This window comes from Anguilla rostrata, chromosome 19 (genome assembly GCF_018555375.3).
Source record: "Anguilla rostrata isolate EN2019 chromosome 19, ASM1855537v3, whole genome shotgun sequence".
Taxonomy (NCBI): domain Eukaryota; kingdom Metazoa; phylum Chordata; class Actinopteri; order Anguilliformes; family Anguillidae; genus Anguilla; species Anguilla rostrata.
In genome coordinates, this window is record NC_057951.1 from 6,197,536 (window position 1) to 6,221,894 (window position 24,359).

Genomic DNA, 24,359 nt, shown 5'->3' on the forward strand with positions numbered 1-24,359 from the left:
AGCCAGGGCTAGCACACAACATTTAGCCTGGCTAACGTGAAACGTTTAGCCACGGCTAGCACACAACATTTAGCCTGGCTAACGTGAAACGTTTAGCCTGGCTAGTACATAACATTTAACCTGGTTAGCCTGGTTAGCACACAACATTTAGCCACAGCTAGCACACAACGTTTAGCTTGGCTAACATGCGACGTTTAGCCTGGCTAGCACACAATGTTTAGCCTGGCCTAGCGCACAATGTTTAGCCCAGCTAGCAATTTCATTCTATTGTGATGGGAAATCTTCATGAAATGTGAATTTCATGGAAACCATCTTTTCAAATATAAATTCGGGTTGTGGGACGAAGCCAAAGGGAGGGAGCTGTTGGATTTTGGAGAAGGCGCGCTCATGCTCTCGCATATCCTCTGCAGAGGGTCCCGTGGAAGACAGGAAGCCCTCCTTCCAGGTCCCGACCGGACCCAGCAGCACCAAGACGGTCCTGAGGGGCCAGGTCCTGGAGCTGGAGTGCATCGCTGAGGGCCTGTGAGTCCCGTCCCGTCCCACAGGACACGCCCCTGTCCTGCATGACAGGCCCCACCCCTCCCGTCCCGCACGACACGCCCCCCCCACGTCCCGCACACCCCATAATTTTAAGTAATGTGAATAATTGATCTTCTCCAGCTGTTTGGCTCTTTTTAATTTGCTTGTTTGCTTTGTGTGGTGTGAGTTCTGAAGGACTTTGTGCCTGATGAAAGGTGCTATGCAGTTAGCATTGCGTTCTCATTATTTTAAATGATTATAAATCTGACTGTGACGCCTGGAAGCCGCTAGCGGCTAGCGGCTCGCTGACGGTTGTGCTCTGCGTTTGCCGGGCGGCCAAGGCCGACTCCGGAAGTCACCTGGCACAAAGAGAGCGGGGACCTGCCGGCCGGCCGCACCTCCTTCGCCAGCTTCCGGAAGGTCCTGCGCATCGCCGGCGCCACCGAGGCCGACGCCGGGGACTACCGCTGCACCGCGCGCAACCGCCTGGGCTCCGTCCACCACACCATCACCGTCACCGTCAAAGGTCCGCCCGCACCTCGCCGACCGGCCGGCTGAGCGGTGTGTGTGTGTGTGTGTGTGTGAGTGTGTGTGTGTTTTGTGTGGTGTGTGTGTGTGTGTGTGTGAGGCGTGTGGTGTGTGTGTGTGTGTGTGTGAGAGCGGTGTGTGTGTGTGTGTGTGTGTGTGTGTGAGTGTATGTGTGAGAGAGTGGGTGAATGAGAGGTACGGCCAGGCTTTTAGTGAACCCCCTCGATCCTCCCTCTGCTCCGCACAGCCGCCCCCTATTGGATAAGCGCCCCGAGGAACCTCATCCTGGCCCCCAAAGAAAACGGGGTCCTCATCTGCCGAGCGAGCGGCAACCCCAAACCGACGATCGCCTGGTACATGAACGGCATCCCCATAGAGAGTGAGTCCCTCCCCCTCCCACACCCCCCCCCATTCATCCCACACACTCACAGTTACCCTCATACCCTTTAGCCCCTAGCCGCAAGGCCATTGCACGTTCTTAGCTGTGCGTTCTAATGCTGATGTCACAATCGCTGCCGGTAATTGAATGCAATGGAGTTCTAGAACGCTGACTTTTCAAACATTCCGGAAAAAACCTACTCTTCGAAAGAGTCTAAACACCAGAAAACTGCGGGGGGGGGATAGCCAGGTTGAACGTGTCTGTGTTCACGCCGCCATCCCTTGACAGACGCGCCCAAGGACCCGAGCAGGAAGGTGGAGGACGACACCATCATCTTCTCGGACATCCAGACGGGGTCGAGCGCGGTCTACCAGTGCAGGGCCTCCAACGAGCACGGCTACCTGCTGGCCAACGCCTTCGTCAACGTGCTCGGTGAGCGCGGGCGCCCGCCTCAGGGGGGGCGCTGTGGCCGTTCGGCCCACCGCTTGCCTGTTTACGTCGCAACACGGCCACACCCACACGAGTCCAAGTGTTGGGTCATTGTGTCGTTTCTTTTAGTGTTGCAGTTTGAACAGTCAGAGTCTTGGGTCATTAAATGGCTTCTTTAACGCAGGGGTTTGTGGAGTCAAAATGTTAGGTCGTTCTGCTTATTTTATTCACGTTGATGTTTACAGTCTAGTGTGTATTCCTCTGCAAGTTCATCCCCCTCCTAGTTTTAAAGCGATTCTAAGGTCTAAAATGAAATGATCAATGATGCCTAACATTTATGTCTACCCTGGCTCTGAAGTATTAATCCCACTGAGTGCTGTTCATTTCAAAATGGACTCCACTGAGGTAACAGTGCCCCGCCCAGCCTGCGGCCAATTGGCTCGTAACCACCGGCGCTTACCCGCCCCCCTTTGCAGCCGAGCCGCCGAGGGTCCTGACTCCGCCCAACAGAGTGTACCAGGTGATCAGGAACAACCCCGCCCTGCTGGACTGCGCCTCCTTCGGGTCCCCCACGCCGAACATCACGTGGTGAGCGCCCCCAAGCCCCCCAACTCACCCCACACTGCAGGGGGGGACCGACGCCAGCGACTCGTAGCCTCAGTCTGTCTCTCCGTCCGGTCTCTTATTCTGTGACTTGTTTCCATTGGCTGTCTCCAATGGTAAATGGACTGCTTTTATATACTGATGCCTCTCATTCGCCCATTCACACACACACTCACACACCAAAGGCTGCCATGCAAGTTACCAATCAACTAATTGAGAGGAATTAGGGGGGTTAGGTGTCTTGCTCAGGGACACTTCGACACCCGGGGCAGGGGGATCAAACCGGCAACCCTCCGACTGCCAGACAGTCGCTCTTACCTCCTGAGCTAAGTCGCCCCTCTCTCATTCATCCAATCCCTTATTGGCTGCTGGTTTTCGGAACATTCCGTTCCACAAATTTTCCACGCGGTTGTGCGTGAGCTCTGGCGCTAGGCCTCCCGCGCGGTTTAACCCCCACCCCCCCCCCCCCCCCCCCCGCGCGTCTCTCCCGAAGGTTCAAGGACAGCCAGACCAGCGTTCTGGACGGCGACCCTTACGTCCTCCACAAGAACGGGACCCTGGAGATCCACGTGGCCCAGACGCTCAACAGCGGCAAGTACACCTGCGTGGCCATGAACTCCCTGGGCAACAAGGAGAACCACGTCTTCCTGGAGGTCAAAGGTGAGCCACGAGCCAATGGCATTCGCAGGGTTCTGCAAATGACCCCAGGGCAAAGTTCAGTTCTTCCACAGACAAGGAAGCAAATTATATGTTAGCCTGTGAAATTAATTTATCTGTATAATCTTTAGCTAAGACAGTGTTACGTTTATACACAGATGAACATAATCGAACTCTTTACGTTTGTGAACTCAAAACACAAGCAAAAGACAGCCATGAATTTGGTAGCGCTGCAATTTGTGTGCAACAGAAAGATAAGCAGTTCTTATCTTCTTGAGAGGACACAAAGGCTTTATGAATTAGTCCTTTTCATAGATATTATAAAGATATTATGAAGAAACTTGGTACTTAGCTTCAGTCAAGATGGCCATCTCCTCCTCAGAACCCACCAGGATTCTCAAGCAGCCGGAGTACAAGGTGGTCCAGAGGAATGACCACGCCCACTTTGAGTGCAAGGTGAAGCACGACCCCACGCTGACCCCGAACATGATCTGGCTGAAGGACAACGGGGAACTGCCCGATGATGAGAGGTGTGCAATTTAATCACAATTTACAGACAATTTATGCACAATTTACTGACAATGTACACACAGTTTAACCGCTTGCAAGATGACCTTTACCCCAGGATTTAAGACACAGTGTCCATGGAATGAAATTTGATCAAGGTGAACACATCCAGCTTTGCCCAAAAATCTCAAAACAATTTGCACACAATTTAAACAATTAAAAACGATTCAAAGGCAATTTACACAGTGAAGGACACAGCAGTAGCTGGTTCAGAGCTGTGGTGAGAGCACTGTCACCTTGCGCAGGTTTGTGCTGGACTCGGACAGCCTGACCATCAACGACGTGACGGAGAACGACGCCGGCACCTACACCTGCATCATGAACACCACCCTGGACCAGGACTCCGCCAGCGCCATGCTCACGGTCATCGGTACGCCCCCTCCCGAAACCTGACCCCTGACCCCTGACCCTTGACCCCGACCCTCCTCCTGAAATTTGTACGGTTGTTTATGATCGTCTTCCTTGTCCAAATGACACTGTAAAATAAGCCCAGTCCAGACACCAGGTTAAACGTGTGTGATTTTATATGGACTCTGATTGGTCAAATGGGGGGATCCAATCACAGAACCTCACATGTGAAGCCTGTCCTATGAATTCATTGTCCTCATATCTCTCTTCTGTGGCCCCGCGTACTAACCGCTAACTCCTGCCTCACTGCTGCCCTCCTCACGCCAGAGCCCACCCCGACTCCGGCTGTCGTCTACGGTAAAGTGCCAGCGCACGGTCGCTACCGGGCCTGTCCCACCCAGTCCCATCGTGCTTGGGGAGCCGTTCATCTTTTTTTTTTGTTTTCCCTCAAGCATGCTGCGCCCCCTTGCCATGTCTGGTTCATTGACTGTGCGTGCGTGTGTGCGTGATGTCACCGGGTGGGCGGTGGCCTCCGTCACAGGTCACGGGCCGTCCGCTCTCCTCAATCCCCACTGCTTTCATTCTCGTCAAGATTGACTTTGATTTCGGCATTGCATAGAATCGTCAGTTGGTTCTGTCGACCATCTGTGGTCCTGCACTGTTTTTGAAACATTTCAAATGTAAGACTTCCACCAGCTTCATTTTCATAAAACAAAAGCTTTTTTAAAATTTTATTTAGCCATTATATAATAACTTTGCCCTTTTCCTGCTCTCCTCATTGGATTACTATACGAGTGCCTTGAACACTTGTTAGTTCTTTTTAGACTTATTATTCATAAAACGAAAGCTTTGCACGTTCCACGGGCGCCTAAAACTTTATCGATAAGTTTTCAACAGGGGACAAAACAAGTTTTAAACTGACACCTAATCATTCATTCATTCATTCTTACATTGTCTTTATATTATGTTCCTTCCCATCCCATTTGATGTGAAAATGGAACTCATTTGATGGTGCTGTAGCGAATAAGTGCAACGCCGTTGGCCCGTCCTGCCTAGCTGACAGCAGATTCTTTTCCAGGACAACCGGACCCCCCCACGGACCTGGACCTGACCGATGAGGGGGAACGGAGTGTCCAGCTCACCTGGATACCCGGAGATGAGCACAACAGCCCAATTCAGAGTATGTGAACCAACAAAACCCTCATTGTTTTATAATACAATCTGCCAATCTGACAGTATGCGGTCTGTCCTGTGGTTATTGTATTTTCCTGTCACATTCATCTGTATCATATGATTCACTCACTCGCTCAATCACTCATAACGAAGCCCTTATTTCCTGAGTTTCCGTGGCGATTTCGGTTAAGACGCATACGCACTCATCATAGGGTCCTCTCCCCCCCCCCAGAGTTTTTCATCCAGTACGAGGACGGCCTTCGACAGCCGGGCGTCTGGCGCAACCTGACCGAGGTGCCGGGGACCAAGACCACGGCGCACCTGAAGCTGTCCCCCTACGTGCACTACGCCTTCCGCGTGCTGGCCGCCAACCGGGTGGGCCACAGCCCGCCCAGCTACCCCTCGCGCCAGTACAAGACCCACCCGGCAGGTGAGGCCGCTCGGCCAATCGCGGAGTTGGTTGTTTATGAGCCACCGCAACAACCCCATCAGTGATTGGTGGCTATGCTTCCGGGAGCTTCCTTGAATGTTTGACGGGAGTATAGATAGAAGGCATCCACCAATTACTGTTGGGTTTGTTCGATTGCTGTTAAAAATACACCCCATGATTGACGGAGAGCTCCTCTCTGGTTTCTGTTCAAAAAGCACCAGCGTCCTATCCCTGTTATTGACCTGTGAGCTCTGGCTCCCCCTGGTGGTCAAATGAGCTTCAAACAGCAGTGGGGACAGCGGAAATGCTGATCCTCTCCCATCTAAAGACCCACCTCAACTATCATGATGCAGGCACTCTGTGTGGAATCATCTCATGGCATTGACACCCCATACACATAGGACTGTTAAATGGCCGTTCATAGGAATTATGACTAATTGATAGTGAGAAGCTGTCAATGTAAGGCAGTCTCTTAGTAGGCAAGTCGCTGACGTGCCGTTCCTGCCGGTCCTCATCATGTCTTGTGCTTTCAGCGCCGATAGAACTCACCACCCGGTCCAGGTAGCCGGGACAGCGTACAACAATTTGGTGATATCCTGGAAGGTGAGCGCAACTGACCTCGCCGACGGGAGCTTCGACGCTCCGCGGTCCCGCCGACCTCGCAATGTCGTCACAGCGCGACTCGCTGAACGCGCGCAAGTGCCAGCGAAGGCGGAGAGCAGTGAAGTTTTAATAGCGTTCCAGTGAAATCTGTTTTAATGAACCCCACCCGCCCCGCCCCTCCCCCCTTCGCCCCCCCCACAGCCGCTGACGGGACTGCAGTCCAACGGCCCGGGGCTCCGGTACATGGTCAACTGGAGGCAGAAGGACGTGGAGCGCGACTGGTTGTCGGTCATGGTGGCCAACGTGTCCAAGTTCGTGGTCTCGGGGACGCCCACCTTCGTCCCGTACGAGGTGAAGGTGCAGGCGCTCAACGACTACGGGAGCGGCCCGGAGCCGCAGGTGCACATCGGCCACTCCGGAGAGGACCGTGAGTCACACCCCCCCGATGAGTCACCAGTGATTACATAATAGACGCACACGTCTTTATAGCCTCCCCCTGAGTGTGACTGCTTCAGAGGGCTAACCATGCTCTTCCATGGGCACTGTTGCCTCGAGAGTTCCTGTGGAGCTGCCTGCGCCTTCCATTGAGCACCATTCCATTCGGGCACTTGCTAACATGTGCATAAATTCATGAATGCTAACGTGATGACGTGTGCATAAATCCATGCTAACGTAAGCGTAAATGAATGCTAGCGTGATAACGTGAGCGCAGATTTATGCTAGCACGCTAATGTGAGCACAAATTAATGCTAACCAGCTGTGTTCTGTGCGTTTTTTTCGTTCCTCCGCTGCAGTCCCCATGGCGGCTCCGGGCAGCGTGCAGGTCCTGGTGCAGAGCAGCTCCCTGGCGGAGGTGCACTGGGAGCCCGTCCCGCCCCGTGCAGTTCGGGGGCGCCTGAAGGGATATAAGGTACGCGCTGACTGTCAATACTGCAGGGAGTCTGTGCCCGATGCTTATTGGGCAGTGTGTAGTGACGGACTGTGCTGATTGGATACCCGCTGTGACTGTCTCTGCTGATTGGATAGCCAGTGGGAGTAACTGTGTTGCTTGGGTAGTGAGTGTGACTGATTATGTTGTATGGCTAGCTACTGTGAGGGACTGTGCTGATTGGATAGCTGGTATGAGGGACCGTGCTGATTGGGTTCTCTGCATGAGCAACTGTGCTGATCGACCAGCCAGTGCGAGCGACTGTGCCGATTGGATCCTACGTCTTCTCGAATCCGGCAGGTGTACTACTGGAGGGAGAAGAGCCTTCACAAGCACCACCCGCACCACGAGGAGCAGCAGGTCCTGACCTTCGGCAGCAACAGGACCCACGGCAAGCTGCCCGGCCTCCACCCCCACAGCCTCTACACCCTGAACGTCAGGGTGTTCAACGGCATGGGCGAGGGCCCCCCCAGCCCCAGCCAGCGCTTCGAGACTCCGGAGGGAGGTAGGCCCGGGAAGGGGGGCCGCTCATCCCCACCCACTCAGATCTCCGTCGTGATGGAGACGTGGCCGAGACACATTCGCAGCGTGCATAAAATTGACAGTTTACCCACGTGATTAGCCAGCCAATTTAGTTTCCAACCTTTCCTTTGGCTAAAAAAAAAAAAAAAGAAGTTTTTTCAAATAAAATGTAATGTAATTAGTTTGCATTTTTGGTTAATTACATTTTATTCAATGAAGGCAATTCAGTTGTCTTTTATAATTATGATCACTTATGGTCTGACTAAGTCATGATTTATTTCATTTCATTATGAAATTACCGTAGATGAGAACATCCAGTAAATTGGCTGTATTAGTTAATTTAACCTTTAAAGGCGGGTTAAGTGTCGTCGGATGCCTGCGTGGCGGGAGCAGGGTGGCACTGCGAGACGCTCTCAAGGCTGCCTGTCTCCGCAGTTCCTGGGCCGCCCGCTTTCCTGAAGATCACGAACCCCAACCTGGACTCCCTGACCCTGGAGTGGGGTCCCCCCGCCGAACGCAACGGGCGCCTGACCGGCTACACCCTCAAATACCAGCCGGGTGAGCCCCCGCTTTTAGCCTTTCAGCTATGGGTTTGAGGAGTTAGCACGTTAGCTACATAGGCGTCCTCTATAAAGCCTTCACGCGGGCAACTTGTTTGACAGTAACGCTTTGCAGTTCTAGGTATCCCAGCATGCCTTGTGTTTCCCCCTATGTAAATAAAGGAAGTTACAGAAATTGGCGTTGTGATCGAGGCTGCATTTGGCACCACTCTCTTTTAAAAAGCCCTTCACACCCCTCATAGAGCCAGACGTTCACCCCCAGCAAACACAAAATGTTTAAAGAACGTTCTGGAACATTCCAGCCAGATTCTTTTGTGATGTCTTCTGGGGACAAAAAAAAAAACGTTTGTCGTTAGCTTGGGATCAGATATTTTAAAAAGGGTTAGGCAGGTTCTGGTACAGTCGGTTTGGGAACGTAACGACATGCCCCTCCTCCCCTCTCCAGTTAACGACACCAATGAGCTGGGGCCTCTGGAGGAGCTGGCCCTGCCGGCCAATGAGACGTCCTTCACGCTCCTCAACCTCAGATACAGCACGCGCTACAAGTTTTATTTCAACGCGAAAACTATCAGGGGATCGGGACCCGTTATAACGGAAGAGGCCGTCACAATTATGGATGAAGGTAAGGTTCCAGATCCAGACGGGCGGCCTCCTTAATGTCCTACTTTCAAATCTACATGGGCTGGCATTTGAATACATTGGCATGTTGGAGTTTTTGTTCTGGTCTTTACTACAGTGTACACACTTGCTGCTAGGGTTGGCGTTCAGACCACGTCACTTGTCACTTTTTGAGACATTTGTCAAATTTCTCTCCCGATGAACTGATGTGTTCTGGTCACGCGTGCCCAGTCTTGAAACCGGGTGACTCTTTATATCAATGGTCCTTCATAAGAGCTCAACAACTCTTTCATAAGCACATGGAAATGCCATGTGATGTCAAAATGGAGGGTTTTGGTCGGCAAGCATCTACAGCAGATGCACTGACACATGCAGCCATAAGCCGGTCGCTTACACCTTGTCTGCATTTTGCACTGAGCCTATTCTTCTCTTTCGTTTGACCCGTTGGTCTCACCGATGGAATCGGAAAGGGAATTCCATTTACTTATCATCATAAATCCTCTATGAATATTACGAGTTTGCAATTCTGAACTGACAAACAAGTCGATGACCATATATGAGCCTCTCCACCTCAACCATATTGAGATTCGATTGATTTATCGGTCAAGTGCTAAGTGTCCAGTAAAAACAGCAGAACTGTCCAGGACTTTTAATTTGTTAACTACACATTATTAACAGAGATATGGAGTACTCTTCCTTCCTTCCATTTGAACAGGAGGAGACTATGAAGCCTTGAGTTCCTTTAGCATTAACTGTTAGCATATAGCTAGACTACGTGGCCAAAAGAATGTGGACACCGGACATCCAACCAGTTGGTCCACCCTTTGCTGCTATGACAGCCCCCCACTTTTCTGGGAAGGCTTTATACTAGATGTCGGAGTATTGCTTCCATTCAGCCAGAGGAGCATTAGTGAGGTTGGGCACTGATTAGTCCTGGCTTGCAGTTGGCTTTCCAATTGATCCCAAAGGTGTTGGATGGCGTTGAGGTCAGGGCTCTGTGCAGCCAGTCAAGTACTTCCCCACCATTCTCGACAAAACCGCTTCTATATGGACCTCACTGTGTGCCCTGGGGCATTATCAAACAGGGAAGGGCCTTCCCCAAACTTTTGGGGAAGCACAAAATCGTCTAGAATGTGATTGTACGCAGCAGCATTAAGATTTAATTTCACTAGAACTGTGGGGCCTAGCCAAAACCCTGAAAAACAGCCCCAAACCAAGGGGTGTCCAGGTACTTTTGGTCATATAGTGCATATTAGCATTAGCTATTAGCATAAAGCTGTATTAGCATTAGCTCTAGTCAGTACAGAGACTCCACAGACCTGCTGCTGCTGCTGTTCTGACAGGCTGGGCCGTCCATTTAGCGTCTGTAGCTCCTCTAGCGGTGGGTTCAGAGAGAACCATAATGCAGCATTGGGTGACCTCCATCATGCAATCCATGAGCTAACACACTAACGTTTGTCATTTTATCTTCCTGGTCCTGTTTGCTCAACCGAGGGGACACCACTCTGGAGTTTGCATGCTAGCTGGCGTGTATTTTATTTTTTTTGTAAATGCTCTTTTAGTCTTTGTGCTGCCTAGTTGCCTTCAGGAGCGCGGGCCGGGTTAGGAGAGCAGGGAAGCTCTGCTCCCGTCACCTCCCGCTTACGTGGCCTCCCTTCTGTGTCTCTGTGTTCTCCTCCCCAAAGCCCTGCTGAGGCGGCCCGCGGTAAACGCAGGCACAGGTAACTGCGCAGAGAAGCCTGCATGCCCTTTCACATAGCCCCGCCCCCATCCTGTAAGCCCCGCCCGCCCACGGCATCGGGGAACCCCTGAAACGGAGACGCAGCACGGGCAACGGGACTCGACGCCGGTCCTCCCCTTACGGAAAAAAAATCACGAAGTTTTTGAAAATCACAACTTTTAAAATTTATCATTTTAACATGTGAATTCAAATATTTACACGTGAAAATACACGTGCACTCTTCACATGTCGGGCGTTCATGTGTGATTTTTGAACCAAGTGATTTTTTTTTCCCCCGTAAGGGTCGCTCCACTTTCAGCCAATCATCACTGATTACAAAGCCATCCTTAAGTTTGCCTTGAGTGCTGGCTGACCACAGTCAAGCAGTAATCAGTCCAATAAGAAAGGGTTAATCCGTAATCGCCCTAACCGCCCCCTATTATGGATGTCTTCACGCTTGCCGACACGGTAACCTGCATGACGTACTAGCTCCTGCATGCTAATGGCTAAATGGCTAACTCTCTCTCACGCGACTCTTACCCTGTGATGCTGGGCGTTGTGCCGTGTCCGTTTTGTGGTGTGTGTCTTACGCCTGTCCGTGTTCTTTCAGGGTACACCGCGCCCCCTCATCCAAACTCCCCCATTACGCAGTCTCTGCGCCCCACATTCTACAAGGGTACAGCTCTTCCCTAGTCCAGAGTCTTCCTGTCTTCCACAGCGGGGATAATAAAACGGGCACCAGGTGGCTGTGATGTCACTTAAGGAGGCAGAGGAGCTCTACCAATCACAGAGTGCGTTGGGAACAACCCAGCGGAGCAACGCCGATGGTGATTGGCGGATACTTTTTGCGGCTGTTTGCCGGTAATTCTCACTGGTATCCCAAATATAGCCAGAAAGTATCCGCCAATCATTGTCAGAACTTTTTCGATTGGTTGTTTCCAAACTACCCTGGTGGGGCTCATATCAATTATCTTCCTGTGCGGTGATGTCATGACTGCCTCGCCCTATTTTAGTATCCCCGTTTCACGCCTCTACTGTCATTGTAGGCTGTCATTCTGTCACCTCTCTGATATCTCACAGTCAACCATTGTTTTTCTATAATGGCATTTTGTGGCATACGTATGCAATTATTTCTGAAAGGGCACTCTCCAAAATGAACGATGACAGTCGAAGTGGAAAAGTGTGTTAACGGTGGGGGTTTTTTTTAAACACTTGCTTACCAATAGCAGATTTACAGACTAGTTTTGGAACAGTGCAGAAATGGGCAGTCCCTGCTCTGCAGTTGCACGTTTGAGAAGTTGCGCTGAATGAGAAATGAATGAGAAGTTTATGGTCTTGAAGAAATTTCTGGGCTATATTTGCGCTCATAAGATGATGATTTGGTCTGAGCACATTTTCTTGGAATGTGTGATTTCTCTAGATTAGTGCACTGCCTCTCCTCTTTAATAATTGCATATCTGTCCAGTGTGTACTGTGTCTTGTTATCGCTGTGTATTTTATCTGTAGAGACTGCCGGATCTCGTGCATCGTGCTCTTGTGCTGTAATACAGACACTTTGCCTCTTGCATTAAAGTAAAAAAAAAAAATAAAAAGTCATGTTCATCATCACACTGGTGTTTCCACAACCCTCTCTGTTTGATTGGCTGTCCCAGCTGACTGACCATTGACCTGTTGGCATCACGACTTGTTCTTGTTCTCTCCTGTGTGTTCAGCGCGCCCCGTCGGTCCGGCTTTTGGGAACGTTAGCTCGACCGTGAGGGAGAACGAGGCACTTATCAGTTGGGAGTACTGGGGACCAGATAAGAATGTTTACATTGAATATATTGTAGAGAACAGTAAGACATTCTTTTAACGCCTTTTGCTAAAAAAAAAACAAAAACAAAACACCCTTTAGATTTCCATTTAGCACACCCAACATAGCGACAGGTGTCAAGAGACTCTACAACCTATAATTGCTGCACCTAAAAAGTTTTTTCCAACCATGGAACTGAAGTGGCAGCATCAGGCTTCCTGGTACTTGCATGTTGGTGCCTTAGAAAAAATTGAACAAGCTGCCCTTCAGTTGGCCTGACTGTGATTGGTCAAAGATGCATTGTGGTCATTGGCTCAAGCTTTGCCTGTCACAGTTGCAAGCCAATTAGGAGTAATCTCCGAATTATAAATTCATGATACAAAAATGAGCCTGGCATATGAACTACCCTTTATGCATGCGCACTCTTGGCTCTCAAACACAGCACATAGACATGTCTATAACTGTGATACATAAGTTATGTTTTGCCTGGTTTTATTAACCTCTCTACAAAAAAAAAGACATGTATATGTTGTACAGTTCTTGCACACCTGTATCCACTTGTAGTTAGAACAATGTAGAATAGTCGTGAGTTGTTTTGAAAGACCTGAAGCTGTAGCTGTTTGATGTTATTATTGTTGCCATAAGAAATGGTAGACAGATTTGGTGTAGAAGTAATATTAGTCACTCATGAATCTTGACTAATTACACATTGCCTTGGATACCGTTTCCCCTGTAGTATTTAGTGCAATTCACAAACTATACTATTAGTTGGTGAATCACTATGTGGCATGTTGTAGCAATGTAGATAACACAGTTTAGTCAACAGACTTAGTTGAAAATAACACAATGTGCTGTCCTTAACTAGACATGTAGGTGTGTTGAAAAATGACGTTGTTTTTAACGCATCTCTTTTCAGAGTGCGCAAGCACACACTTTATATTGCCTTATGTTTTGGTTACCTTTAAAGGTCCAGGAAAATGGTTTCAAGCAGGGAGGGAGTCGAAGGGAAGGAAGACACCGCACCATGCACCGGTGCTAGCTTTTTAGCAAAGCCGCGTTGTTTTTGTATAGTTTTTGATAGTTGGTGAAGACCTCCTCGTGAAAATGGACTCCACGAATATTTGCAGAAATTAAAGTCCATTTCTTGTGGGTCTCTTCATTTAATCGGTATAGAAAAAAGCATATCGGTTTCTCTGCAGAGGCCAGAATGTTTAGGCATTTCTAGCTTAGCTTGCCATGACAAAAGTGGGAAGAGCATTATTTGCATATTACTAGAAAGAAAGGATTTCGTCGGTCGTGGCGTTTTAGTGACTTACATTCTACCCAGTTAACCCCACCCACAGAAAACCTGATGGTTTAGCCAAGCAGGAAAGCAAGCCCATCTCTTGTCAGAATCATTTATAAATATTTCTGGGTCATTTGTAAATGCAAAAAAAAAAAGTATTAAAAAAAAAAACGCGTCAGCAATGAATTCACAGATTTCAATTTCCTGGACCTTTAAGTATAAAACTTCGTAATTGGAGCGGTTACGGCTGCCCAATGGATGCATGAGCTTCCTGTTGCGGACAAATGTGCCGACCGTCTGCAGTCCCCCGCTTGAAACGGACTCTCTTTCCCACAACTCTCCTAGGCAAAGAAGAATGGAAAAAAGAGTTGGTTAACGGCTCTCAGACCTATCAGATTAAAGGCTTGAAGCCTGGCGCGTCCTATAAGGTGCGAGTGGTCGCCAAAGACCAGTCCGACGAAACCGTGCACAGTACGGAAGAGTTGTTGATAACGGTCCCAGGTGAGACGGCCCCCCTGGGGGCGGAGCCGCGGTCGTGGCGTAGAACTGTCTGTGCCGCTGCCAAGCACCGCAGTAGGATCTGTGTTCAGCTGCGTGGCTTGGAGACGTAGAAGCATGAAACACTATTAGATGTGTGTTCAGTTGTGTAGCTTGGAGACGTAGTAGCATGAAACACTATTAGATGTGTGTTCAGTTGCGTAGCTTGGAGACGTAGAAGCATGAAGCCCTGTTAGATGTGTGTTCAGTTGCGTAGCTTGGAGACGTAGAAGCATGAAGCGCTATTAGATGTGTGTTCAGTTGTGTAGCTTGGAGACGTAGAAGCATGAAGCGCTATTAGATGTGTGTTCAGTTGTGTAGCTTGGAGACGTAGAAGCATGAAGCCCTGTTAGATGTGTGTTCAGTTGCGTAGCTTGGAGACGTAGAAGCATAAAGCCCTGTTAGATGTGTGCTCAGTTGCGTAGCTTGGAGACGTAGAAGCATGAAGCGCTATTAGATGTGTGCTCAGTTGCGTAGCTTGGAGACGTAGAAGCATGAAGCGCTATTAGATGTGTGTTCAGTTGTGTAGCTTGGAGACGTAGAAGCATGAAGCCCTGTTAGATGTGTGCTCAGTCGTGTAGCTTGGAGACGTAGAAGCATGAAGTGCTATTAGATGTGTGTTCAGTTGCGTAGCTTGGAGACGTAGAAGCATGAAGCCCTGTTAGATGTGTGCTCAGTTGCGTAGCTTGGAGACGTAGAAGCATGAAGCCCTGTTAGATGTGTGCTCAGTTGCGTAGCTTGGAGACGTAGAAGCATGAAGCCCTGTTAGATGTGTGCTCAGTTCCACTACCACTGGTCTCCTCCTCCTCCTTTCCTCCACATACTTCCGGGTCGGAGACGAGTTTGAAGCCGCTTCGCCAATATAGTTCTGTGCACTTCGCTGGTCTCCTCCAATACTGGGACACTGGAGGGCGGGAGGGAGGGCACAATGATTTGTTTCCGGGTCATGGAGGAGAGGAGGTGGTAGTGGAGGAAAGAAGGACGCACCCGTGATCTCAGTCGGTTTGGCATTCGTGTCTTACACCCGTCGGAGATGCACACGCATGCCTGAGCATGCCCGTGTCTGCGTGTGCACGTTTGCGTGCATGTGAGCGCGCCCGTGTCTGCGTGTGCACGTTTGCGTGCATGTGAGCGCGCCCGTGTCTGCGTGTGCACGTTTGCGTGCATGTGAGCGTGCCCGTGTCTGCGTGTGCACGTTTGCGTGCATGTGAGCGTGCCCGTGTCTGCGTGTGCACGTTTGCGTGCATGTGAGCACGCCCGTGTCTGCGTGTGCACGTTTGCGTGCGTGTGAGCACGCCCGTGTCTGCGTGTGCACGTTTGCGTGCATGTGAGCGCGCCCGTGTCTGCGTGTGCACGTTTGCGTGCGTGAGTGCACGTTTGCGTGCATGTGAGCGCGCCCGTGTCTGCGTGTGCACGTTTGCGTGCATGTGAGTGTGCGGCTGTGTGAGTGCTGCTCCTGTGTGTGGGTATGTCTATGCAGTATTCTCCTCTGTTGTTTTTAAAAAAAAAAATTTTAACATGACTGAAATTCCTAAGTGTATATTTTTCAGGATTACTAGGGTTTTTTTCAATGCACGACGCTTCTGTAAGCCTGCAGTGTATGAATGATCTCATGCATACTGATAGTTTATTACGCGTTGGGCAGGGCTGCCCGACCCTGTTCCTGGAGATCTACCCTCGTGTAGGTTTTCATTTCAACCCTAATTTGGCACACCTGACTCTACCAACTCAACCAGATCCCTGGCTGTTGAGTTGAATGTGGTGTTGAGGTGAAAACCTGCAGGACGATAGATCTCCAGAAACAGGGTTGGGCAGTGTCGAAACATTAACCTAACATTTCTTTTCTCCGCTAGAAAGTAGTTTCCTTTGTTCCTATTTCATGGTGTATCTCTGCAGGTACATTTTTGAGTTGCTTGGCAAATATTTCAATAGAGGGGTTTCCACACAATGACACAGTAATTTGGCTTTTCTTTCCACCCCCTGTTGTTCTCACACAGGCTACTTGCCAGCATTCATTTTATTGATGAAATTCTAGAAACTAAAGTCTAGAAACTTCCAGAAGGGATGTATGTACTGGAGCCACTCACTTATGCAAACCTTACTTTCCTTCATCATTTTGAAGAAAAAAAATACATCCACCCGTTTCCTCAAACAGCATATTCCTGGTGTTTAATTCAGTTGGATGGAGGAAAGTTTGCGTGTCAGTGAACACAAAAGGCCACCTGTATGTAGATCCATTCCATACGTTTCTTAGCTAGTCGCGTTTTCAACGGCGAGCCGTACAGTGTCAAGTCAAATGTAATTGTGTTTAGTGAGGGAAGGTTTTGGGAAACAGCTCCCATTCTTGAGCATGTCCTGTCTCCCCACCCAACCAACCCCCCGCCCCCCCCCTCCTCCGACCCCCCCGGCGTTGCGGGTGCAGCCACGGCGAGCCGGCAGGTGGACATCGCCACGCAGGGCTGGTTCATCGGTCTGATGTGCGCCATCGCCCTGCTCATCCTGGTGCTGCTCATCGTCTGCTTCATCAAGAGGAACAAGGGGGGCAAGTACCCGGGTACGTCGCCCTCCGGCTGACCGCTTCCCAACCGCTCCCAGACTAAACGCTTCCAGGAAGTTAGGACTACACGCTTCCAGGAAGTTAGGACTACACACTCCCAGGAAGTTAGGACTAAATAGTTCCAGGAAGTTAGGAATACACACTCCCAGGAAGTTAGGACTGCACACTCCGAGGAAGTTTGGGCTAAACACTCCCAGGAAGTTAGGGGTAAATGCTTCCAGTTAGTTAGGGGTAAATGCGTACAGGAAATTGAAGTTGACCAATGTCCTCTCTCCTCCCAGTGAAAGAGAAGGAGGACGCTCACGCCGATCCCGAGATCCAACCAATGAAAGACGACGAAGGGACGTTCGGAGAGTACAGGTGAGGAACCGTGACTCCGCCCCCTTTAGAGCCCCAGCAGGTCTGGAGCTCCACCTCGAGCGGCGATTCGTCGGCTTGGAGCGTACCCTGTCTCCACCCCCCCCCCTTTCCTCACCACCACCCCCCACCCCCCCCAAAACTCTGGACTGCGTCTGGAGCGGAACGGACTGCCCTGTCCACGCGACTCGAAGCACTGCCAGCTCCTCTCTCTTGTGTTGTGTTTGAACTTTAGCGATGTTAGCGACTCTTAGCGCGTCGAGTGTGTTTCAGCCAATGCCGCGTCGCCCGGGAAACGGGAACCTGCGCTACACCGAGCCTCCTCAGAGTTCGGGGCTTCGGGGCGAAATGGAGAAATAAAAACGAATGCTGCTGAGATTCTTTGGAAGCCTTTCGTTCCTGATTCCGTTTGTAGGCTGCCTTTAAGGCCTAACCAGCTCCTTCAAAGCCTTCTTTAATTTCCTTAAAATGTTCCTTAGGGCACCTCCCGCTAACACATGAGCCTAATTGCTGCTTCATAGATGAATCTATGCTAACATGTATGCGTATGTTATCACTCCATCTAAACGAGAATTGAAAGTTATACGTATTCATGTGATAAGCTATAGCTTCAACGCTGCTTCTCCAGTCGCACGTGAAGGAAATGGTTCTTTTTTTTTGAGCTCTTTCTTGTACTGTGATTTTTCTCTTACTCTCTTCAGTATGCAGTAACCGACGAATGCGCCATCTTGATTTTATACTTTCTAATTCTTTTTATAATACTGTATTTGAATTTGAATCGATGCTCCGAAATATCTTTCAAATAATATGCTATATGATATAAATGTGTATCTTGTGCAATACGCATGACAACAGATGCTGTATGCTACAATTTTGTGGAAAGTATTCAGTAGTGTGTTTACCATACATATATTAATCAAATATTAGAGGTGCAGTATTCACAGCAACAGTACGTCATTAAAGCACAGTCTAAATGTTGAAAATGGTTGACATTGGAATTGTATAAAGAACTGAATGTTTGTTCAGACCACAAAGCTTGAAAGTGTGATATAACCTGAAAAAAGAGCCTGTCTGAAAATATATTGTGTAAATGACACTGAAATATATATGTCATATTCCATCAAAATGGAATTCAGACTTGTTGTCAATAAAGGCCAATACGTGGAGTCTCTCTTTGACAAGGCTTCAGATATGTTTGAAAAGTACTGTTCAAGGGGAAAATATTATTCGTTCTCCATAAAGCAACTGCTTCTGAGAGGAGAGGTGAACTGCGTTCTCTGTGTTTATTTATAAAAAGCCTTTATTGATTGGTGTTTCATGAGCAACTCTGAGCAAGAGTGCTGATGTAGGATCAGTTTCTGCCGTTGCGGTCATAATGGATACGGTATAGATATGGACAGGAGATGAGCTTGATCCCAGGTTAGCTTTTTGAACGTGGGCCCTGCACGAGAGCTGGCTTTTCCTCTTCACTCGTATGTCATTTTTCTTCCCCACACTTCTGTAAATGGGAGACAGTACTACAGGAGAGGTACCCGTCCGATTCGCCACTCGCCATTCCCTGTCACGCGTCATCCCTCCCTGTCCTTTCACGGTTAACATAGACTACCTTTCACTAAAAATGCTTTCTCTCTGCAGTCCTCCCTGGCTGGCTTCTGTTTTTTTGTTTTTTAAATCTTTTTAATCATTGTTTATTTAATTTTTGCTTGTCATTGCCTGAAATTTGTGCTTTCGCGATATATGCCTCCATCACGATGTTGGATTTCCAGCTTTGGCAGCAAACTCTTTTGTTTGTGGATGGGAAATGTTGCCGGGCAGCTCTGTCTCGGCATCATAAGCTTCTCCTTCCTGTGTTGGCTGGCGGGGGGAAGGGGAAGTGGGCGGGACTTCCTGTTCTCTGGAATCCAATCAGCCTGTGCAGTCTTGCATCGACCATTCTTGTGTTTCGTTTTTGTTTCCTTCTAACTTTTTTTTTTAGACTGGGGCCAATAAATATTGATCCACCAGATTTTGATCTGAACCCAACTGATTGAATACCACCATAAAATTTGGCAGTAGGAAACTGAACCTGATCGATTGAGTACCGCCATAAAATTTGGTACAAGAAATCTCAATCTGACCAATTGAATACAGCCATAAAATTTGGTACAAGAAATCTCAATCTGACCAATTGAATTACAGCCATGAAATTTGGTACGGTGAATCTGAACCACTGCTTTTATTCATGGACACTTCCTCTTGTGAAAACATAAGTGACTTAATGAGCGTATTTGCACTGTTGCTCCGTCTAAAAAAAAAAAAGAAATTTTTTTTAAAGAAAAAGATCCTTGTGATCCATTTCTGACCATTTCACCTGTAACCCCCTGCTGCATGTCATTTTCTCTTAGTGATGCCGAAGACCATAAGCCCTTAAAAGGCAGCCGCAGCCCGTCCAACGGGACGATAAAGAGAGACGGCAGTGAGGACAGTTTAGTTGACTACGGCGAGGGCGGCGACGGACAGTTCAACGAGGACGGATCTTTTATCGGACAGTATAGCGGGAAGAAGGAGAAGGAAGCCGCCGAGGGCAACGAGAGCTCGGAGGCGCCCTCTCCCGTCAACGCCATGAACTCCTTCGTGTAGCTTTCGTACCGCACGCCGCCCCCTGTCACACTGTGAGCTCCCCACACACACACACACACACGCTGCCCCGTCGCACTGTGAGCTCCCCACACACACGCACACACACGCTGCCCCGTCGCACTGTGAGCTCCCCACACACACGCACACACACGCTGCCCCGTCGCACTGTGAGCTCCCCACACACACGCACACACACGCTGCCCCGTCGCACTGTGAGCTCCCCACACACACGCACACACACACCTCACACGCGCTGCCCCCTGTCGCACTGTGAGCTCCCCCACACACACACACACAACACGCTGCCCCGTCGCACTGTGAGCTCCCCCACACACACACACACACGCTGCCCTGTCGCACTGTGAGCTCCCCACACACACACACACACACACACGCTGCCCCCTGTCGCACTGTGAGCTCCCCACACACCACACACACACACCCACACACGCACACGCACACCCCTCCACACGCACACCGCACACACCACCTCCACACACACACACACGCACACAACAACACATGCACACCTCTCACTCGCACGTGCACACCTCACACACACACACGCTGCCCCCTGTCGCACTGTGAGCTCCCCACACACACACACACACAACACATGCACACCTCTCACTCGCACGCGCACACCTCACACACACACACACACACGTGCGTGCACACATACAGACACGACAACACATGCACACCATTCACTCGCACGCGCACACCTCACACACACACACATGTGCGTGCACACATGCAGACACAACAACACATGCACATCTCTTCCTCACACACACACACACACACACACACACACACACTACCGTAACAAACATCAGCACAAAAGTATTACCGCTGTCCCTTCCCCCAGAAAATAACATGAACATAAAAATGTAACTGTTCATGTAAAGATATGCTGCATAGTTGTCACTGTGAACACACCCGCCTCCGCGCACAGATCATTACTGTTAAGTAATAACAGTTAGCAGGATTACTGTAAAACAGTAGCGTTACTGCAAAAAACGGTAGCGTTACTGTGAAAACATCACCGCAAAAACAAAAGAATTGCTGTAAAAACAAATTACAGGCAAAGGCAACTGCGTGAAAAGAAGAAATAGGTGAGAGGTGAAATGCCCTCAGCCGGTGGAGCAGTGTAGAAAACATCCGTGAATTTTACGGTAAAAGTCTGTAAAATAGCAAAGATACGAAACTGTAAACAGCTGAAATGTGAATAGATTAATTATTGATGGTGAAACACCATAATACTCTTAACACTTGTTAAATATACAGCCTGCTGCTGTGTATGCTTAACATATTTTCACCGTTATTTATACGGTAAAGTTCTGGCAACCCAGTTGCCAGTATTTTACAGTACAATTTACAATTTCTTTTGCATTGTTCTTAAATTGACCAATTAGATGTCGGTATACATTCAAACCAACCAATATTTTTTCTGCTTTATAATATAGCACAAGGGAAATCTTCCATCTCACAGAAAACACAGGGTAAAGTAAAAAGTAATTCACAATGTGAAGGGGAAAGCTTGCTTGCAGTGCGCACATGAATTACTGGGGATGCCTTCTGTTTATTTGGTATTAACTGTTGTATTTGCATTAACAGAAAGAGGCATCATTGTCCTTGTGGACATTGTTGTGTAATATGCGATTGAATGCATAGCTATTATGTCTTTTTTTGCATTAGGGTTTGACTGGAAACTGGGGGTTGTTTGTTTGGCTTTGGTCTCAGTATGACAGTACTCTGTCTCTCTAGTATTCCGTGCTTTCTGCACATGCAGGTCATATTCAGGTTGTTTCTGATGTTTAAATTTTTATAATTTTTTTTTTCCCACCACCATCTTTATTATCTTTTGACATCAGTGATGTTTTCATGTTGCAATTGCACTTATGAAAATGGAAGCTCACTTGCTGCATGTCAGACCGCCCCGCATGGCTTTCTGTCTCTCTCTCTCTCGCTCGTCCGTCCCGACGTCCTAGTCACGCCATCCCGCCTGCCTGCCCCGCCCGTCCCGCCGCTCACGCCCCGCCCGCCGCCCGCCGCCCGTCAAACGGTCGCCTGGAGTCCTGCCGTCTGCGGCCAGCAGGGGGAGCCGGCGCTTCCGAAGCGTAGGCGCGCGCGGTCGCTTTTGCGGTTGTGGCCTGTGGGATACGGTCACGCCCGTGGCGTCTGTGGAGAACGATGTCCTACAAGCACATTCACTCACGAACCATTCAGCTCAGCGGAAGGACACGCCTCAAAGATGATACCGACTGGGGCGCACAAACGTGCTCGCGCCCACCACCCTGCCGCGCCTGCCGCGCCAAACGCGCCCCCGCCTGCCCACCTGACCAGCTGCCGCACCTGACCACGCCTGCCGCGCCCTGCCCGCGCCCTGACCGCGCCCTGCCCACGCCCTGCCCGCACCCTGACCACGCCCTGCCCGCACCCTGACCACGCCCTGCCCGCACCACAAAGCCGCGCCTGGAGAGATTACCTGTACAAAGCTGCAAAATGGAAACCTGAACCTCTTGCGCCCCAAGGCTTTCTCCAGTGTTTCAGCAGGGGGAGCTACACTTTTTTTTCCCTTCTTCAAAAGAATTTGAAAGTAGATTTAAATTTTTTTTTAAAACTGCCGCCAGTTGGTCGTTGGGAAAATGCTGTTCTGGCCAGTTCGAAACGGCGCTGCCACGCCTGGACCCCGTTCAGTCGGCTCTTCCGTCGAGCGGCCGGTTTTGCGTTTCTGTACTCTTGTGTGTTCCGTTGCTTGGAAAGAGATTGCTGTTTTTCGAAAGCGTGTAGTTCCAATCAGGCCCGACGCTGTCCCGCTAGTGTAAAATTAAGGTCCTCGTGGGTAAAAAAAAAAAAAAAATGCCGGCTTTCCGCGATTTGGTTTTTTCCATAACTTGCATCAAGTTTTAAGTTACGTTTTTATGCTTTTACGTGTAGATATATTGTTGAAATGTGTAAATATACCCGACCTGACTGTAGATTATTAGGCCGAAAGCAATGCAAAGGAAGCCTAACATGTACTACTGTGTACAGGAGCTGAATAGCCCGTGAAGTGCTTTGTACTGAGCGTGATTTTACGGTTTGATTTTTTTTTTGCTGTGACATCTTTGTATTTTCGTAATGCTCTCGAAATGGCGACTCTCTCAGCCCGAAGTCGGAGAACGGACTTTGAGTTGGCGTCGTTTCTTCAGCCGTGTCTGTTTGTGGATTCGGGAACCCTCTGGAGAGAGAAAAAAAAAAAAGCATACTGTTCCACGAACGACAGGGCGGAGTGCAAGCTCGTCGGGAAATTGAATGTTTTATTGCTGATAGTGTGAAGTGACCACAGGAATGGACGACTGCCATTTCAGTTATTATTATTTTATTATTGTTATTACAAAACATTTTGTATTATATAAATGAAAATAAATGTTGGTTTCAGGATTTCACTAACCAGGTTATCTTTTCCCTCACTTCAAGTTTCACCCTTGAAAGTTTAATGATGGAATACAAAAGCAAAAATGGAAATTTTGAAGTATAATTATAAATAAATATTATCTTCCACACCCCTCTGTTTTCTTCTGTATTCACTCTTCAACACTCCTTAAAGAGGGAGGAGGTACTAACAGCACCCTCTGTGGGTTCAGCCGGGTAAGTTCTCCATTCGGTGATATGAAAAATTGCTACAAAAAGCTATTGCGGCTTGTATAAGTCATTCTGTTTTATTAATAGGTTATACCTGCACACGATGTGTAAAATTTTTGTATATGTCAGGTCAAATAAACTATCTGCTGTACACATCCTTGTAAATTGTGATCCCTGTAAAGTTCATAAATAGATATATAAATGTTGATATAATGATGTCACCATTGCAGGTCACACACTATCCAGCATCCAAAAAAAGAATATATATATATATATATATATATATATATACATGCACACGCGTATAAACACAATATTTTCCCCACCTGCTGTGTTAAAAATTCATTGCAGTGCTTTAATCCAGTGTTTTTCAACCCTGGTTCTGGGGACCCACTGCCCTGCATGTTTTAGACGTTTCTCTGCTCCAGCACACCTGATTCAAATGAATGGGTCGTTATCAAGCTCTGCAGAAGCCTGATAACGACCCATTCATTTGAATCAGGTGTGCTGGAGCAGGGGAACCTCTGAAACATGCAGGGCAGTGGGTCCCCAGCACCAGGGTTGAAAAACACTGCTTTAATCAATAGGAGAATTGAATCCAAAGCGTTAATACATCTGCATTTTCACAAATTCTCGTTTTAACAACGAAACAAAGCATACAAGGACTTTGTTATTATAATCCAGCTGCATCCAGCACTTATTTTAATTAACCTTTTGACAGAGGAAACTATCTTTGTCGCTACCTTGAACTGTAGTTCCACGACGCTGGAACACACAAAAGAAAAATTCACAACTTTCCACATTAAATTGTAAGAGCGTACGCTGGGACCGAATAATTGCTGTCGCAAAAATGCATCTTCATTTAGAGGCGCTTTTGCCTTTTAAAAAAATTTCACATTATTCCAGATTTTGATTGATTGGATGCTTCTCAAGAACTTATCAAGTTCATACTTATGGATAATGGAGTGGTTTGTGTTTCTCAATATCTTTGCAGTATC

General features: G+C 48.7%; 1 protein-coding gene and 1 long non-coding RNA gene across 10 annotated transcripts in view; one reads left to right on the forward strand and one right to left on the reverse strand.

The window, feature by feature from the left end:
• Window positions 1-19,840, forward strand: part of nrcama (neuronal cell adhesion molecule a) — a 60,304-nt gene extending 40,464 nt beyond the window's left edge. For 3 of the 9 annotated variants that reach the window (XM_064318763.1, XM_064318764.1, XM_064318766.1), the window contains 23 exons: window positions 411-522; window positions 861-1,045; window positions 1,295-1,426; window positions 1,715-1,858; window positions 2,332-2,443; window positions 2,952-3,118; window positions 3,498-3,645; window positions 3,928-4,052; window positions 5,109-5,210; window positions 5,436-5,662; window positions 6,195-6,236; window positions 6,438-6,663; window positions 7,031-7,146; window positions 7,465-7,669; window positions 8,122-8,244; window positions 8,692-8,868; window positions 10,550-10,585; window positions 11,195-11,260; window positions 12,297-12,419; window positions 14,007-14,162; window positions 16,621-16,752; window positions 17,037-17,115; window positions 19,497-19,838. In XM_064318763.1, coding sequence (XP_064174833.1) covers window positions 411-522; window positions 861-1,045; window positions 1,295-1,426; window positions 1,715-1,858; window positions 2,332-2,443; window positions 2,952-3,118; window positions 3,498-3,645; window positions 3,928-4,052; window positions 5,109-5,210; window positions 5,436-5,662; window positions 6,195-6,236; window positions 6,438-6,663; window positions 7,031-7,146; window positions 7,465-7,669; window positions 8,122-8,244; window positions 8,692-8,868; window positions 10,550-10,585; window positions 11,195-11,260; window positions 12,297-12,419; window positions 14,007-14,162; window positions 16,621-16,752; window positions 17,037-17,115; window positions 19,497-19,731 — 3,170 coding nt within the window. In that variant the 3' untranslated portion in view covers window positions 19,732-19,838. Of the gene's footprint in view, window positions 1-410; window positions 523-860; window positions 1,046-1,294; window positions 1,427-1,714; window positions 1,859-2,331; window positions 2,444-2,951; window positions 3,119-3,497; window positions 3,646-3,927; window positions 4,053-4,357; window positions 4,388-5,108; window positions 5,211-5,435; window positions 5,663-6,194; window positions 6,237-6,437; window positions 6,664-7,030; window positions 7,147-7,464; window positions 7,670-8,121; window positions 8,245-8,691; window positions 8,869-10,549; window positions 10,586-11,194; window positions 11,261-12,296; window positions 12,420-14,006; window positions 14,163-16,620; window positions 16,753-17,036; window positions 17,116-19,496 lie in introns of all 9 variants that reach the window. The other 6 variants (XM_064318767.1, XM_064318770.1, XM_064318768.1 and 3 more) reach the window with 4 other exon arrangements.
• Window positions 19,841-20,114: 274 nt separating this feature from the next.
• On the reverse strand, window positions 20,115-20,432 carry LOC135245633 (uncharacterized). Its single transcript, XR_010327314.1, has 3 exons — window positions 20,356-20,432; window positions 20,222-20,261; window positions 20,115-20,148 (listed from the first exon to the last, which is right to left on the reverse strand). It is a non-coding gene; the product is annotated as an uncharacterized LOC135245633 (long non-coding RNA).
• Window positions 20,433-24,359: the final 3,927 nt, after the last annotated feature.